General features: G+C 36.2%; 1 protein-coding gene across 18 annotated transcripts in view; it reads left to right on the top strand.

The window, feature by feature from the left end:
• Window positions 1–18034, top strand: part of WNK1 (WNK lysine deficient protein kinase 1) — a 147110-nt gene that overhangs the window by 66996 nt on the left and 62080 nt on the right. For all 18 annotated transcript variants that reach the window (XM_036018494.1, XM_036018495.1, XM_036018493.1 and 15 more), the window contains exons 3-4: window positions 7695–7915; window positions 9157–9314. In XM_036018494.1, the coding sequence (XP_035874387.1) occupies window positions 7695–7915; window positions 9157–9314 (379 nt within the window). The remainder of the gene's footprint in view (window positions 1–7694; window positions 7916–9156; window positions 9315–18034) is intronic.

Below are 18034 nucleotides of genomic sequence, written 5' to 3'. Positions count from 1 at the left end.
ATTTGTTTAGATCAATGTCCCTCATGAATATAGATAGAAAATTCTTTTACAAAATAATAGCAAATTGGATCCAGCAATTACATCAGTACCAAATAAGGTCTATCCCAGTATTGCAAAGTTGGTTCAACATTGAATGAACTAGTGTTATTCATCACATCAACAGAATAAAGGAGAAAAATCATATGATCATTTCAATACATGTGGGAAAAGTATTTGCCACTTCAACATCTATTCATGACTAAAAACTCCTAGTAAACTGCAAATAATAGGGAGCTTTCTCAAACTGATGAAAAACATGGAAAAACCTATAGCTAAAATCATGCTGGATGGTCATACTTAACTGTTTACCCCTGAAATTTGGAACAAAACAAAGATGCCTTTTTTCTTTTTTTTTTTTAATATATTTTATTGATTATGCTATTACAGTTGTCCCATTTCCCCCCTTCTCTCCCCTCCACCCTGTACCCCCCTCCCACCCACATTTCCCCCTTTAGTTCATGTCCATGTGTCATACTTATGAGTTCTTTAGTTTCTACATTTCCCGTACTATTCTTGCCCTCCCCCTATCTATTTTCAACCTACATTCTATGCTACTTATTCTCTATACCTTTTCCCCCTCTCTCCTCCTCCCACCCCCCTGCTGCTAACCCTCCATGTGCCCTCCATTTCTGTGGTTCTGTTCCTGTTCTAATTGTTTACTTCGTTTCTTTTGGTTTTGCTTTAGGTGTGGTTGTTAATATTTGTGAGTTTGCTGTCCTTTTACTATACATGTCTTTTCTTTATCTTCTTTTCTTAGATAAGTCCCTTTAGCATTTCATAAAATAAGGGTTTGGTGATGATGAACTCCTTTAAGTTGACCTTATCTGAGAAGCACTTTATCTGCCCTTCCATTCTAAATGAGAGCTTTGCTGGATAGAGCAATCTGGGATGTAGGTCCTTGTCTTTCATGACTTGGAATATTTCTTTCCAGCCCCTTCTTGCCTGTAAGGTCTCTTTTGAGAAATCAGCTGACAGTCTGATGGGAACTCTTTGTAGGTTACTGTCCCCTTATCTCTTGCTGCTTCTAGGATTCTCTCCTTTGTTTTTACCTTGGCTAATGTAATTATGATGTGCCTTGGTGTGTTTCTTCTTGGGTCCAACTTCTTTGGGGCTCTCTGAGCTTCTTGGATTTCTTGGAAGACTGTTCCCTTTGCCAGATTGGAGAAGTTCTCCTTTATTATTTGTTCAAATATGTGCTCAATCTGTTGCTTTTCCCCTTCTGATTCTGGTACCCCTATAATTCGGATATTGGAACGTTTAAAGGTGTCTTGGATGCTCTTAATCTTTTCCTCAATTTTTTGAATTCTTATTTCATCCTGCTTTCCTGCTTGGTTGATTCTATCTTCCTTCTGGTCCACTGTATTGTTTTGAGACTCATATTCCTTCCTTTCACTATTGGCTCTCCTCCGCGTGTCTTCCTGCATCTGTTTTATGGTAATCTGCATTCTTTCATCTAAATTTCATCCAAAATCCACCAGTTCCGTGAGCTTTCTGATCACCAGTGTTTTGAACTGCGCATCTGATAGATTGGCTAATTCTTGGTCGTTCAAAAGGATGAGTCCTGGGGGACTGATCTGCTCTGTTGAAAACATATTTTTTTTTCCCCCGTCTCTCCTTTTTTTTTTCCGGTCTGGTTGCTCTTGTTACGGTGGGGGGCGGAGCCTTAGGTGCTCACCGGGGCTGGGCACCCCAGTCACTAGGTACGGTGCGTCCACCTATTCCTCCATCATGCCAGAAGTAAAGATGCCTTTTTTCTAGTTTATATTTAGTATTGTTTTAGAGGACCCACCTGCATTGCAATAAAGCATAAAAATGGGGAAAATGGTGAAAGGCATAAAATTAGAAGAAAGAACTAAAACCATCCATGTCTGCAGATTATGTGACTGTTTACATGGTAAATCCCAGTGATTCTAAGTAATTTTAGTAAATAATAAGATACAGGCTTTGCAAATAATTGATTATATTTCATAAACTTTATTATTTTATAGATACAAGAGATTCAAGCCAGTGTCAACTTTTCCCCAGTGTCTTATTATAAAAATTTTCAATTGTGCAGAAAAGTTGAGAGAATTATTTAGTAAACACACATACGTAATCACTGTCTGGATTCTCTAATTTGTTAACTTTTGCTGCATTTGCTTTAACATATGTCCATCTAATTATTCCGCTATGAACCTACTTTAATTTTATTCATCACAGAAACAGACATTAGTCTGCTTCACCTGTAAACTCTCCAGTACCCACTTTGTTCAAGTTTCAATCTTTGTGTGCTTTGTTTTTCCTTATGGTAAAATTTACATACACTGAAAAGCACAAATTATGATTGTATCTTTGGATGAGTTTTGACAGTGTCATTTACTCATCTAATCAAAATGCTATTAAGATATGAGAACATTTCCAGTGTCTCATCAAATGGTTTTATGCCTCTTCCCAGGCAGCCTTTCCCTCACCCTTCGGAGGTGACTGACTGTGCTTCGATATTTATTTATTTATTTATTTATTTATTTTTAGATGATTTTTTATTCCTCAATTACAGTTGACATACAATATTATTAGTTTTAGGTGTATAACATGGTGATTAGATATTTATATATCTTCCTAACTTATCTCTTAAATAAAACTAGTACCCAGCTGGCACCATATAGAGTTATTACAATATTGTGAACTATATTCCCTATGCTGTACACTCCCATGAATATTTTGTAAACCAATTTGTACTTCTTAATCCGTCCCTCCTTTTCACCCACTCCCCTAAGCCCCGCCATGTCTGACAACCTTGAAAATGTTCTCTGTGTCTATGATTTGTTTCTGTTTTGTTCGTTCATTTTGTTTTTTACCATATGATTTCACTCCTGTGTGGAATCTAATGAACAGACTGAACTAACAAGCAAAATAGAGACAGACTCAAACATAGAGAGCAAGCTGACAGCTCTTGAGGGAGGGGGTAGTGAGGGTGTGGGGAGGACTTAAGCAAAAAATGAAAACAAAAAAACAAAACTCACATTCAGAGACAACAGTGTGGTGATTGCCGATGGTGTAGGGAAGGTAGAGGAGGGTATAGGGGGATAAGTGGTGATGGAAGGAGACTTGACTTGGAGTGGCAAACACCCAGTACATTGTACCAGTGGTGTGTTGTGGAATTGTGTACCTGAAACCTGTATCATTTTGTTAACCAGTGTTATCCCAATAAATTCAATAAAAAGGAAAAAAAATGTGAAATCATATGGCATTTTTCTCTCTCTGACTTAACTTCACTCAGCACAGTACCCTCTAGGTCCATCCATTTTGTTGCAGATGGCAAGATTTCATTCTTTTTTATGGCTGAGTCATATTCCATTGTGTATATGTATATATATAATATATATGTGTTACTTCTTTTTTTTTATTTTATTTATTTACTTTTAGAGAGGGAAGGGAGGGAGATAGAGAGAGAGAGAGAGAGAGAGAGAGAGGAACATCAATGTGTGGTTGCAGGGGGTTATGGCCTGCAACCCAGGCATGTACCCTGGCTGGGAATCGAACCTGGGACACTTTGGTTCCCAGCCCGCGTTCAATCCACTGAGCTATGCCAGCCAGGGCATGTGTTACTTCTTTATCCATTCATCTATTGATGGACACTGAAGTTGCTTACATATCTTGACTATTATAGATAACGTTGCAATGAACATACATGTTTCGATTTTCTTTGGATAAATACTCAGGACTGGAATTGCTGGGTCCTTCTTTGTCTTTTGGTATACTGTTTGTTTTAAAATCTGTTTTGTAGTATTGCTACCCCATCTTCTTTAAATATTCATTTCCATTGTCATGAAATATCTTTTTCCATCCCATTACTTCCACCTTGTGTGTGTCTTTCAATCTGTCTCTTGTAGGCAGCATATATACGGGTCTTGTTTTCTTATGCATTCAGCTACCCTATGTGTTTTGATTGGGGCATTTAATCCATTTACATTTAAAGTCATTGTTGATAGATACGTATTTATTGCCATTTTATTAGTCATATTTTTAATCTTTTTTCTCTTCCTTAAAGAAGTCCCTTTGATACTTCTTGTAGTACTGGTTTAGTGGTGATGAACTCCTTCAGCTTTTTCTTGCTTGGGAAGATCCTTATCTCATTTGATTAGCTTTACTGAGTAGTGTAATCTTGGTTGCAGGTCCTTGCTTTTCATCACTTTTAATATTTCATGCCTGTCCTTTCTAGCCTGCAGAGTTTCTGTTGAGAAATCAGCTTGCATCTTATGGGAGCTCCCTTGTAGGTAACTAACTGCTTTTCTCTTGTTGCTTTTGAGATTCTTTGTATTTAATCTCTGGCATTTTAATTATGATGTGTCTTGGCACAAGCCTCTTTGGGTTCATTGTGTTTGGGACTCTGTGCTTGCTGGGCTCTCGTATCTATTTCTTTTGCTAGGTTAGGGAAGTTTCCTGTCATTATTTCTTCAAACGGGTTTTCAGATCCTTGCTCTCTCTTCTTTTTCTGCTACCCCTATGATGCCAATGTTAGTACACTTGATGTTGTCCCAGAGGCCCCTTAAACTATCCTTATTACTCTTTTTGTCATTCTGATGGGGTATTTTCTGCTACCTTATCTTATAAATTGCTGATTCAGTCTTTGGCTTCCTCTAATCTACTAACGATTTCCTCTAATGCATTCTTCATATCAGTTATTGTAGTCTTCATTTCTAACTGGTTCTTTTTTTGTTTTGTATCTGCGTGTTTGTATATTCTTTTTGTTGAAGCTCTCAGATCATTGAGCATCCTTATAACCACTGTTTTGAAATCTGCATCTGGTAGATTGTTTGTCTCTGTGTTGTTTAGTTGTTTTTCTGGAGTTTTTTTCTGTATTTCATTAGGGACATGTTTCTTTGTTACATAGAACACATAGAAACAAAGGTAGAGGTAGAGCTCCTACATCTCTTGGCCTTTACAGTGTGGCCTAATGTAGTAGGTATCCTGTGGGATCCAGTGGTACAATCTCCCTGGTCACCTGAGCTTGGTGCTCCAGGTGTGTCCCTTGTGTGTACCTTCCTCTTGTAGTTGAGACTTGATTGCTGTTGGCCCATCAGTGGGAGGGCTTGACCCTCAGGCTCAGGTTATAAGGAGTGGCCTTGGCTACCATGGAAGAACTGTTGTGTAGGGGCTGATCCTGCAGAGCTGGATTTGCTTTTGCTATAACAGACTCTGGTGCCTGCCAAGTTTGCCCTTTTAGTGTGTCCTTTATGGAGGTAGTTTGGTGGCACTGTGCTGTTGTCTGAAGTTGGCTACTGTGTGTATTGGTTTGGGGGCCCCTTGGGAGGTGTAAGCCAAGGTCAGCTGTTGCATGTGTCCTGCCTGGGGCTAGGTGGTAGGAGCTACAAAAGATTTGCAAATGGTTCTGTTTGTTCTGGGCTTGGGGGTGCCTGTGAAAGACCAAACTGTGAACTGAGGCTGGCTGTCACTAGTGTCAGGTTTGGGGCTGCCTAGCATGAGGTTTGGAGCACACAGAGGCCAGGTGCTGCTTGTTTGGGGTTTGTGAACATTTCCTCCTTTTTAGGAAAGTCTGCAGCATGAGTTGTTTGCATGGAAAAGCTACTGGAAGTGACTTGGGTAGGGAACAGAGTTAGCTAGGTTAATAGAAACTCAAAGATGGCTCCTACCTGCACCTGCAGGGGGAGGGTTTAGCAAAGGAACAGTGGCTTCTGCCAGCACCTCTATCTGGGAGGAAGCTGCCCCTCCAGTCCTTACCCTGTAGCCAGACAAGTGAGTTTCTCCCCTAAGTCCCTGGCAAGCTGCTTGCCCAGCACTGGAGGTTAGAATGAGTAAATCTAAGTCTGTGAATAGGTTCTGTAAGAGGAACTGCTTGGGACTCCAGAACCCCACTGGTCTCCCTCAACCACAGTCTCCAATGGTCCTCACAGCCAGAAGTTATGAAGACTTCTCTTTCAGGCACTGGAACCATGGACTCAGGGGCCTGGTGTGCAGCTGGGAACCTTTACTCCTCAAGGGAGGCCTTTGCAGCTGATGTTTCTCTTCAAGTTTAACTGCCACACATTGTGTAGGACCTGCTGGTTCCATATCTCTGCCCCTCCAGCCAATCTGGCTTCTTCTGTATCTCCTTAGTCATTGGACTTCAGCTAGTCTCTGAGTCATTCTCAATGATGATTGAGCTGTAGTTCAATTGTAATTTTGATGTAGTTGGGGGAGGAGGCAAGTCTTGCATTTATTTACCTGCTCCTCTACCTTGACAGGAATCGGATACTTTCTTAAACCATAAAGGCAACTTTTATTATTAATGTTCTTTATAAAAATGAGTAGAATTTCATTTTAGTTCCTATATTAGTTTCTTAGGTAACATCCTTGTGTTTGGGGTGGGGGGTGTTTTAAAGAAGTTGTTCTATAGATTGCAGTTCATACCTTTTCATAGTATGCTTTGGGTTCATACTGTATAATTTCTTGTAAAACAAGGAAAACTTGCTCAAATATAGTTTTATTTACCCGATACTTATTCTTTATGCTGTAATTTTCATGTTACATGTTGTATACACCCTATATACAGTGTTCCAAGTTTTCCTTTAGTCACATGTATTTTTAAAATAGTGAGAGGAAAATGTGATCTTTTACATTTACTATTTTGAGTGCTCCTTATTTTCTCTTGACTGTTTCCAGATAAAATGTGTCTAAACTCAATGTTCAAACTTTATCTTCCTTATAGTGTGTAGCATCAGCAATAATCTCTGTTCCATTCTTTTAGCACTAGCTGGGCTGCTTGGAATCTTCCCCAAATGTACATATTTCAGAGGTTTGGGCAGAGTCAATATGCAAAAGATGAGACTCCCATTCTATACTTTCTAGGATTTTCCCCCTTTACTTTCTAGATTTATGTTGCTCCATAGAACTTTTTGTGGTGATGAAAATGTTCTATAATATACCCTGTTCACAATGGTAGCCATTTGCCACATGAAACGGTTGAAGACTTGAAATGTGGCTGTTGCACCTGGGAAATGGAATTTTTAATTTTAATTAGTCTCCATTTAATATAAATATTCACATTTGTTTAGTGGATGCTGTGTTAGATAGACTGTCATTGCAAAAAGTTCTATTGGACAGCACTGTTCTAGATGCTGTGGTTATCTTGAACTCTGTCTTTATTTTTCTCAGTTAATAAGGCTATAGGTTTCTACCCAGGTCTGAGCTGATCTGCATAGTCAGACTGGAGGCTTACCTCAGCTCAGGTATAGAATGTAGGAAGCTCAAAGCAGTGCTTTCTGTTTTTCCTCATGTGACCTCCCTTCTAATGAATGCCTGATTTTGATTGCTCTCAGGGCTTTCAAGTAGTTGTTTTGTATATATTTTTACTCGAGTGTATAATTATATCTGTGTCCAGTAAGAATTGCTCCATCATTTACTAGAAGTTGAAATTTACCTTTTAAAAATCATTTTAGTAGTGATTTAACTTTAAGGAATTTTTTTTGTGCTTCATCATCAGAATTCGCTTACCAACCACTTATTATCCCATCCCCTTTAACCTTACTAAAAGTATCATGAGCCTTTAAGTTTACTGAATCTTAATATTTTAAATTTGATATTTCCATCTCAGATATGCTAGAATTTAATGGAATTCTTCAAAGCAGTATACTCATATCATTGATAACCTGTTTGGTATACCCTGCTTTTTCTAGGTACCTGAAAAGGTTTAAGGTGATGAAGATCAAAGTTCTGAGAAGCTGGTGCCGGCAGATCCTTAAAGGACTTCAATTTCTTCATACTCGAACTCCACCTATTATTCACCGAGATCTTAAGTGTGACAACATCTTTATCACTGGCCCTACAGGCTCCGTCAAGATTGGAGACTTAGGTCTGGCAACCCTGAAGCGGGCTTCTTTTGCCAAGAGCGTGATAGGTATGTTTCAGGTGTCCCTTGCAGACTACCTGGCTTTCTGACACTCCTTTTATTTAGAAGCTGGACCCTGTCAGAGCTTTCATTACATAAAATAAACCTTCAAAAATTCCTAATTCAAATTTAGGAAGAGATCAGTTCTACTTATGAGATGTGTAGTTCTCTATGCTAATGCGGCTAGAATCATCTTGAAGATGATTCTTCAGTATTTTTGTAAATTATATAAAGTGAACTCTTTTAACAAAACCTTATGTAACTATCAATCTCATTAGCTCATTCTATTGATACTTAGTATTACATAATTATATAATAGATACAGTGTGTTATTTTCCACATAAAAGAAACAACTTATATGTATTTTAGTTTCTAAAATAGTCTGTTGGAGGTAGATATATATATATATATATATATATATATATCTCCATATATAGAGAGAGACAGAGATATGTCTCTATATATAGATCTCTCTCTCTCTCTCTCTATGTATATATATGTATCTGTCTATTAAGACTTTCTTTTAAAATGTGAAAATACGAGTTCATTTGAAAGTTTAGTTTTATCAACTTTTTCCTTACTACTACTCTTCAGAAGATATATCTAAAACAGAATTTTTCAGCTTAAGTACTATTGACATTTTGGGTTAGATGGTTTTTTTGTTGTAAGGGCTGTCTTGTACATTGTAAAATTATTTAGCAGCATCTCTGGCCTTTAGTTACGAGATGCCAGTAGCATACCCTCTATCTTCCCACTAGTCGTTACAACCAAAAATGTCTCTGGAAATTGTTAAGTATTAACTTTACAGCTACCATACAGTAGGGGGCAGACAAGTATTTTGATCTTTTTTAAGCCATCATCCTGTCTTATAGATAGATACCATTATATCCACTTTATTCCTTGCTAGTTTCTTACCTTTTCCTTTCATTTATTTTCAGTATGAGTTATATCAGCCTATCTGTTATCCAAGGCTCTATTTTGACTTTGTACAACAGTAGTCCATTTTGAAATAGTAAATAAAGACACTTGGCCTTGTTCTAGTTTCTTTTATAAAGGCCTTGCGGTGGAAGACCTCTAAAATAATTGATGAAAAAGAATGACTAAGATTTTCTTCTCTTCCTAATACTCCTCCCTTCTTTCCCCCTTCCACTTTATTCTCTCTCACAGATCAACTTCTCTGCTTCTTCCCCAGGTGAGTAACATCTGCAGCTTTTGCTTGCATTGAGTCTGAATCATTCTTTTAATTTAAGGTACCCCAGAGTTCATGGCCCCTGAGATGTATGAAGAGAAATATGATGAATCCGTTGATGTTTATGCTTTTGGGATGTGCATGCTTGAGATGGCCACATCTGAATACCCTTACTCAGAGTGCCAGAATGCTGCGCAGATCTACCGTCGCGTGACCAGTGTAAGTCTTCTGCTCATTGACTAGTGAGCTTAGGTCACTGTAAGAAGGTATCCCAAGCCGGAGAACATCACACTGTGCAGAAGGGAGCAGTAGCGGAAGGTTTATTGAGGTGTTGGGTGGAAAGGAAGTTGAGTTATTATTGCTGATGATATAGTGAAAGCAAACATAAATATTAAAGATGCACCAGTTTATCCTGGGCCCTCCTTGCATTCATTGAAACATTCATTAGGAGATATATAAGTTCTCATTTTCCCCCACCATATAAAGCTTATTATCTGAGTTCAAAGTAGTGCCTTTAGCCCTGTCTCATATGGCTCAGTTGGTTGGAGCATTGTCCTGTAAACTGAAAGGTTGAGGGTTCAACATAACCTGGGTTGTAGGTTTGGTCCCCTGTCTGGGCGCATGCCAAGAAGCAAACTGATTGACATTTCTTTCCCTCCCTTCCCCTCTAAGCAAGTCATCAGGTGAGGATTTAAAAAAAAAGTTTTGTTTACGGACTTTTTTGATGAATCGTTTAAAATTGATTTACTAAATTATTAAATCATTTGTAAGTACCCACAGTATTTAAGTTATAAATGAAAACCTTTTTGTAGTTTAAATTACATGTGGTAATTCATCTCTGCCAAAAGAGATATTTTCTAGAGTTGTCCAATTGAAACCTGAAGCATAGTTGTTAGGTCCATGAAAAAAGCACTGAAAAAGTTTACTGTAAGAATATGGAGGCTTTCCATAAAAGACATAAAAGTTAAGCCAAGTAATTTTATTAAATATTTTTGTAACTTTTATGAAAAATTTATACATATATAAAAGTAGAGAGACTTTTATAGTGAATTCCCATTTATTCCATGCAACATGACTATTAGAACCATTTTACTACACTTGCTTCATCTGTCCTCTTTCTCTGTTTCTTTGTTTTTTAAAGATTTTACTTATTTATTTTTAGAGAGAGGGGAAGGGAAGGAGAAAGAAAGGGAAACATCAGTGTGTGGTTGCCTCTCATGTACCCCCCACTGGGGACCTGACCCACAACCCAGGCATGTGCCCTGACTGGGATCAAACCAGCAACTATTTGGTTCACAGTCCGGCATACAATCCACTGAACCTCACCAGCCAGGGCTCTCTGTTTCATTGTACCACTATGTAATTCATTATGCTTCTGTAAAAATTAAAGATTTTTTTTTTCTTATATAACCATACCATACCTGAAAAAATTAACAGTAATTTCTGGATTGTTTAATATCTTAACCTATTCATATATTTCCCCTATTGTTTCATAGATGTCTGTTTACAGTCAGTGTTCAAAGTAGGGTTCCATTGAGGTCCACAGAAGACATTTTGTTATTCTCTCTCTTTTTCTAGAACTATTGCTCCCACTTTCTTCTCTGTGTTCTATTGATTTGTTAAAGGTATTCGATGTATTGTTTTAAGGAATGTTACACATTCTGGATTTATTTGATTCTTTATGATGTCATTTAATTTGTTATTCTGTCTTCTACATTTTTGTAAATGTAAATTTACTTTAAAGTAGTGAAGGGGTGTCAGTGATGTAAAAATAATTTGCCTTTTTCACACATTCATACCAAAGTGTACAGTGTAGTTTTCCAGAGGCCAAATGATGTATGATATTGCCACAGATTAAATACAGAAGCAGATATGACCATCCATTTGTCTTCTTTTAAGCCATATGTTAAAAAGATAACGAAAATGTAAAACAATACTACTCTTTTCACTAGTTTTTAATTTTAATTTTTTTTAATACTGGGTTTTTTATTTTAAAGGTTGTTATTATTAACATTTAATGAGGTTTATTATAATTTTTAATGAATTAATATTTTAAAACTTTCCCAGCTTTAATTTCTGACATGGTGAATGGCAATAATATAATACATAAACAAAAATCTTTGGGGGTCCTCAATAATTTTTAAGAGTATAATGGGGGTACTAAGAGAAAAAGTTTGAGACCACTACTTACAAATGCTAGATAAAATTTAGGTTAAATTTTTTTGCAAGAAAAATTAATATGTGGTTCTGTGTATTTCATAGTATCAAGAGGCACACAGTATCTAGGTAACTCATTTTTAGTGATGCAGTTTCACTGAATTTGTATATATTAGATGTGATTATAAATGTTTATGTAGATTCAGATAGTTGATAAGAATGGTAATTTAGTATAGTTCTAAAAAACTTACGGGAAACATTTGCTTTAGGTAGATCACATTAGTTTTATATCTTCACAAAGTTTTGGGAGAAATCTTTGATTACCTCATTAATTATAATTGCTATACGAATATTCCTATAATGTACAAATATTTAATGTTCTCTTTAGCTGTTCCTTGTCATCTAAACACTTTATTTAGCCAGTCCTCTTTATTATCTTGCATATATTCCACATCTTTTCCTTTTTTCCTACCCATTTGTGCATGCTGTTTATCTTCTCTACATGCTCTTCTGCTATCCAGTACATCCTTATACTTAGATGAGCAGACTTCCTCCACAAAATTTTATCTGATTGGCTTTACTGCATGATGATCCTTGCATTCTCTGAAAAGCTGACCTTTTCACTTGATCTAAATCATTGAATTTTATTTGTAAATGATTGTTTTACTTATGAGTTCAAAAACTGAATTATTGTAAAGCATTTAGAATAGTGCTTAGAACTGTATAATTGCCCACTGTCGTTCCATTTAACATTTATGGAAATAAATACCTGTTGTAAATACATATCTTCTAAGAAGATAAGATCTGAGCAACAAACTTAAATGCGTAACTTTAAATTTTAGGACTGTAAACTTTACAGTTTATATGTGGAACACTTTGTGCATTTTATTTACTAACTTACAGTCTATTACTTATCTTCATTACATCTTACTCTAAACCTGGGATTACCAACTATGATCCATAGGCCAAATCCAGCCCACTGCCCATTTTTGTACACCCTATGAACTAAGAATGGTTTTTACACTTTTTAATGGTAAAAATCAAAAGGAGAATAATATGTCATGATGTGTGAAAATTATATCAAATTCATATTTCAGTGTCATAAATAAATTAACAAAACCCAGCCACTCTTGATTTGTTTCTGTATTATCTATTTTTACATATTACAATGGCATAGTTGATTAATTGTAACAGACTATATGGATTAAAAAGCCTAAAATATGGGCTGTCTGGCTCTTAACAGAAAAAGCTGCTCTCTCCTATTCTTATCACATGTCACCAGAACTTCTTAACAATTTTTTTTCTTTTGAAGAGTTCTGTAAGTAGCCCTGACTGGCGTGGCTCAGTTGATTGAGCATCATCCCATAAAGTGAAAGATTGCCAGTTGGATTCCTGGTCAGTGCATGCCTGAGTTGCAGGTTCAGTCTCTGGTCAGGACGTGTTCCAGGGCAACCGGTTGATGTTTCTTTCCCTTTCTCCCTCCCTTGCCCTATCTCTGAAAAATAAGTAAAAAACCATTTTGGTAACCATTTTCACTGGCCATACTTAGTATTGGCCTTAAGAATAAATAACATCTTAAATAAACTCAGTATCACTGTTTAATCATTCTGGGTTTTAAACACAAGGGTTTATGAACCGTATCCTTTATTTGCCTTCTAACAATGCTGAATGTTTTGATACCGAACAGAGTAGGAGAAAAGTATACATAAGATAGCGGTATTTTAAAGCATTTTCTGCTGTCTCTCTCAGCCACCAGCCTTCTTTGTTGCTCTTGCAGTATTTCCAGTTCGAAACTGGTGTAGATTTCATTATGTAGCAGACAATGGCTCTGTTGTTTTGTGGGCTGCTGTTAGAGACACTAACTAGGCATTGATTGGGCTGTCTCTATTATATAGTGACAAGTGTCTTTGATTAATCTTGTGAATTCACTTCTTGATCATTTCTCTAAACAAAAGTTGGTACTTAAAATGTTTCAGGGTATCATGGAATGGTAGGTTTCCATATGTAAAATGAAGTATAAAAATAACTGCTATTTAAAGAAGTCAAGTTAAATTATGTGATAGAACCAGTTATCTAAAATCTATCCCTGTTCTAAACCTATCCTGGGCAAATATGATTAACGGGTTAAAAATCATGACTGCAGGATGAGTAGGTGAAAAATCTGACTAAACTCTATTGATTAAATGTTGCTTACTAGAGGCTCAGGGCTAAAAGCAATATGTTTTAGACTGTCAGGCACAGCACTGCTGTGATAATAGATAAAAATTTATATGAGCAGTTATTTGATAAAAGTAAAGAAAACAAGTTGATTTTTAAGAGAAAGCAGTTGAGATACTGTCTGATAAACAAATGTATCTTTGTTTACAAAAATGAACTCTAGCTCAGTCGACAAGAAAATCCCTTTTCGGCCTGACTGGCGTAGCTCAGTGGATTGAGCGCGGGCTGCGAACCCAAGTGTTGCGGGTTCGATTCCCAGTCAGGGCACATGCCTGGGTTGCAGGCCATAGCCCCCAGCAACTGCACATGGATGTTTCTCTCTCTCTCTCTCTCTCTCTCTCTCTCTTTCTCCCTCCTTTCCCCCTCAAATAAATAAATAAATAAATAATCTTTAAAAAAAAAGAAAGAAAATCCCTTTTCAAATGAAAGAAGTCCTTGGTGTTAGTTTAATAAAACCTAGAAAGACCAGTATCACTTTCTGTATTCGTAGTAGGGTATTTACCCTGTTGTCAGTTTTTCAGTTTTGGTTTTTTTTTTTCTTTTAGATAAAATTCACATCATAAAAGTCATCACTCAAATCATTTAAAGGTGTTTACTTCAGTGGTTTTTAGTAATCTACAGTAGTGTATCCGCAGTCATTACTGCTAATGCCAGAACCTTTCATCACCCCCCAAAAAGAAACCCTATGCCTATTAGCAGTCATTCCCCAACCCCCCTTCCACCCAGCCCCTGGCTACTGATAATGTACTTTTGTCTCCATGGATTTGATTGGACTATTGTGGACATTTCATACAAATAGAATTAAACAATATATGTCCTTTTCTGTTATGCTTTGTTTTTGTGTTGTGCTTTGACTTATCAGAATGTTTTCAGGATTTATCTATGTTGTAGTATGGATCAGTATTTTATTCCTTTTTTATGGCTGAATACAATTCTGTTTTATGGATATACCACAATTGTTCTGTCCACGTTTTATTTCCCTTAAATTCTATAGTTTCTTCCTTCTTTTTTCATTGTTAAATTGTATGAATCTATAGACACCCTCACTTCTGGAGAGGAATTGGAAACAGGAAGAATGTAACAAGTGTCTTAAAAGGTATTATCCTACAATCTAATTTATTAAATCTTTGTTTATACATATTGTGTTCATAGCATAGCATATGATACATTGCAGGCATTCAGTAATATTTTGAAGAGTAAGCATTTCAAAGAAAGGAATCTCAAATTTTGTCGGTTAGACTGTGTAAGTTTGGGAGAGTTGAATTTGCCCTCCAAAAGAGGAGTGAAACTTAAGGTCACCTTTGAAATATTAACAGAATTATCCTAATAAAGTAAAATTGAATAGTAGCAAGTAAAAACTGATACACATATACAAGCCATACATTTTATAGACTAGGAGAAATATTTGGTACAAATAGAGCAGAAAACAATAATAGAGTCAAAATTCCAGGACTAGAAGGCATTTGGAAAAATGTCATCTGTTTACATGCCCTTCTCTCAATTCTTAATTTTCAAAGTTGTAATTTCTAAACAACTGGTCTAAGAAACTCTGCATTATGGGGCTAGCTGTGTTTTGTTTTGTTGAGTTGTTTCCCCATAACTTTTACCCCATAACTACTCTCACTTTGGTCTGAGATTTCATAGGGACAAATGAAATCATAATTTCACATTAATCTCTGAAATGTTTCAAGGTAGTTCCTGATGTCGAGTCCTTTTTGATTGAGACCCTTCATATTTAATTTTTAGAACTGTTCTTTCTCATTTCTTTAGAGAAGGGGCTTGTAAGCATAATTGGAAGAGGGAGCACTAGCAATTGTTTTTGGATTTGTTTTTATTTTGACTTAGGGGAGACTAAATAGGACAAAAAAATTAAGTGAACATAAAGAACTTGGCAAAGGAAACAATTGAAATAATGGATATCATTTTCTTGATTGTGATTGTATACTTGTGTCTGTATCAAAAGTGTACATTTTACTTCAGTGAGTTGTTAAAAAGTTTTAAAAAGTTTGGCAAGGTTATTTTAAGATATTGCAAAGTCCTACTGGTGGAAGTTTGGGATCCATCTATTGAGATCTTTTAACAAAGGTCCAAGATAGCAGCTACCAGATTTGAATGATTTAGCTCAGTGGCTGTCAAAGTCTTTTAAATCCAGCCCCCTTTATACTCTTTAAAAATTATTGAGAACCCCAAAGAGTTTTTGTTTACTTATTTTATATTTAGTTTACTATATTAAATATTAACACAGAATTTTATAATGACTGTATTAAGAAATAACCTAATAAGCCCAATACATGTTGATATCATTGAGTTTTTACAAAAAATTTTTTCCAAGGTTATTTTAAAAATTTAGTGGAAAGTGGAATTTTTACATTTTTTGCAAAGTCTCTTTAATGTTTGTTCAAAAAGAAGACAACCAGATTCTCATACCTGCTACTTCATTTAATCTGTTGCAATATATTGTTTTGGTTGAAGTGTATGAAGTACAGGTATATCCTTGGAAAAGGAAGTACCTTGCAGGCTCCCTGAAGGCTCCCTGAAGGAACACTTGAGGGTCTTGATACCACACTTTGGAGAATCACTAGTATTTAGATCTTTGCTATGCAAAGGACAATCCCAAGACCATCAGAATCTGGATCCGTAGGGCACATGTTAAAAATGTAAAATTCTGGCACCATCCTAGATGGATTGAATCAGTACCTTCATTTTATAAGACCTGGAGATGATTAACGTACACATTAAAGTTTGAAAACTGTGAGCTGGGACAGTGATCACCTAAGGTCACTTTCAGTTATATGTAACTTGTTTTGGTTAAATAAATAAAAAGCAGGCTAAATCATGTATTATCAGATGTTATTTGAATAAATTATTTTTCCATCTTTCATGGAACCTTTTTACTAAGTAACCAAATTGACAAAGAAATTCAACCCTATTTAATTACATTTTTTCTGTCTTTAAAAAAAGCAACGTAATAAGTCTGGGTACAAAAAGGAATAAAAAGCTTGATGAGTTCTTCAAGTCAGTAGGAACTCTTAGAATCCTTAGTTTCAAAGTATACTGCAGGTATCTACTTGTGCTTTGTTTTACCTCTCAGCTGTGAAAATTTAGTTCTCTGTTACCTACATCCATTATTCTGTACTGTTAATTATATTTCTTAACTGAGTAATACTATCTTGATTTCACCAACCTCTATTTCTGTCTTCCAGTGAAGAATAAAAGAGTTATGTCCTTTTTGAATTCTCTAAAGTTTTGTTTGGGGTGCTGATATAAACAGGGGATTCAGTTAAGTGCCTAGATTATACAATGATTTATATAACTATATAAATGATAGTAATTACTCTGTGTTGAAATGTACCTTGAAGTATTGTACTTTCTTTTAAGTCTGCTTTGGATATAATTTAGCTAATTTTTTAAAAGTACATGTTAACATCAATCTACCTAACTGTTGCACATTTATTAATGAAATTATCCATTGAGAGATCATTGGGCTCCCTGAATTAAACTTACCCCTGCCATTTCAGATTTTTGGTTTTCATCCCAGATTCATTATGTATAACCAATTAGTCAATTAGTAAATTGCCCCCTCCTAAATACAGGGCATCTTCTATGTGTCAGTTTGGGGATACAACAGTTAACGAGATAATATGCTTCATTGTTCCTCCCACTTTCTAGTTGGGAAGGTAAACACTGAAGTAGTAATTACAGTAAAGTGGATGGATTTTATAGACATAATGAAGTAGGGGGGTTTGATCTCTTCATTAGGGTCAAAGAGGATTCCTGAGAAAGTATATTTAAACTGAGTGCTTTATTGGCCTGCTATGACAGGGATACTGAAGCAAATTTGTATGAAGTTATGAGCCATTATCTTCAGTGCTCTGGACCTCTTTACCAGAAGTATTTCCGGGGTTCTTAGAAGAAAGTTATGCCACTATCATTCCCTCTTCTGTGTTCCCACCATATTCTTTTTTTTTTTAAGATTATATTTATTTATTTTTAGGCAGAGGGGAAGTGAGGGAGAGAAACATCAATGTGTGTTTCTCTTGTGGCCTCTTGAACGCCTCACACTGGGGACTTGGCCTGCAACTCAAGCATGGGCCCTGACTAGGAATCAAACTGGAGACTCTTTGGTTCACAGGCTGGCACTCAATCCACAGAGCCACACCAGCCAGGGCCCACCATATTCTACCTGTTTTATTAACATAATAATTATACTGATGTTAATTGTTGCCCACCCATTAGAACTGAACCTATCAAAGATGGGTTTCTCTTTTCCTCTGTAGATCAATTTACTGCACGCAATATGTCTGACCCTGCTGTGGTACACTGCCATACAAATAGTAGATTATAGCAGTGTAAATATTAATAAATATACACCCTCTGTGCCAGACATTACGTTAAATGCTTTGCATATATTATGTATTTTAATTCTTGGGGGGAAGCGGGGGATACTACTATTATCAACAGTCTGAAGCTCAGGATCGCTAGCCCAAGATTACATATCTACAAAATAGTAGTTATGATCTCAGATCCCCTACTCACATCAAAATACTATACTGAATCCATAAATG

The sequence above is a fragment of the Phyllostomus discolor genome, chromosome 2 (assembly GCF_004126475.2).
Source record: "Phyllostomus discolor isolate MPI-MPIP mPhyDis1 chromosome 2, mPhyDis1.pri.v3, whole genome shotgun sequence".
Classification (NCBI taxonomy): Eukaryota; Metazoa; Chordata; class Mammalia; order Chiroptera; family Phyllostomidae; genus Phyllostomus; species Phyllostomus discolor.
The sequence above is the reverse complement of the archived record's forward strand: the minus strand, read 5'-3'. Positions and strand labels throughout refer to the sequence as shown.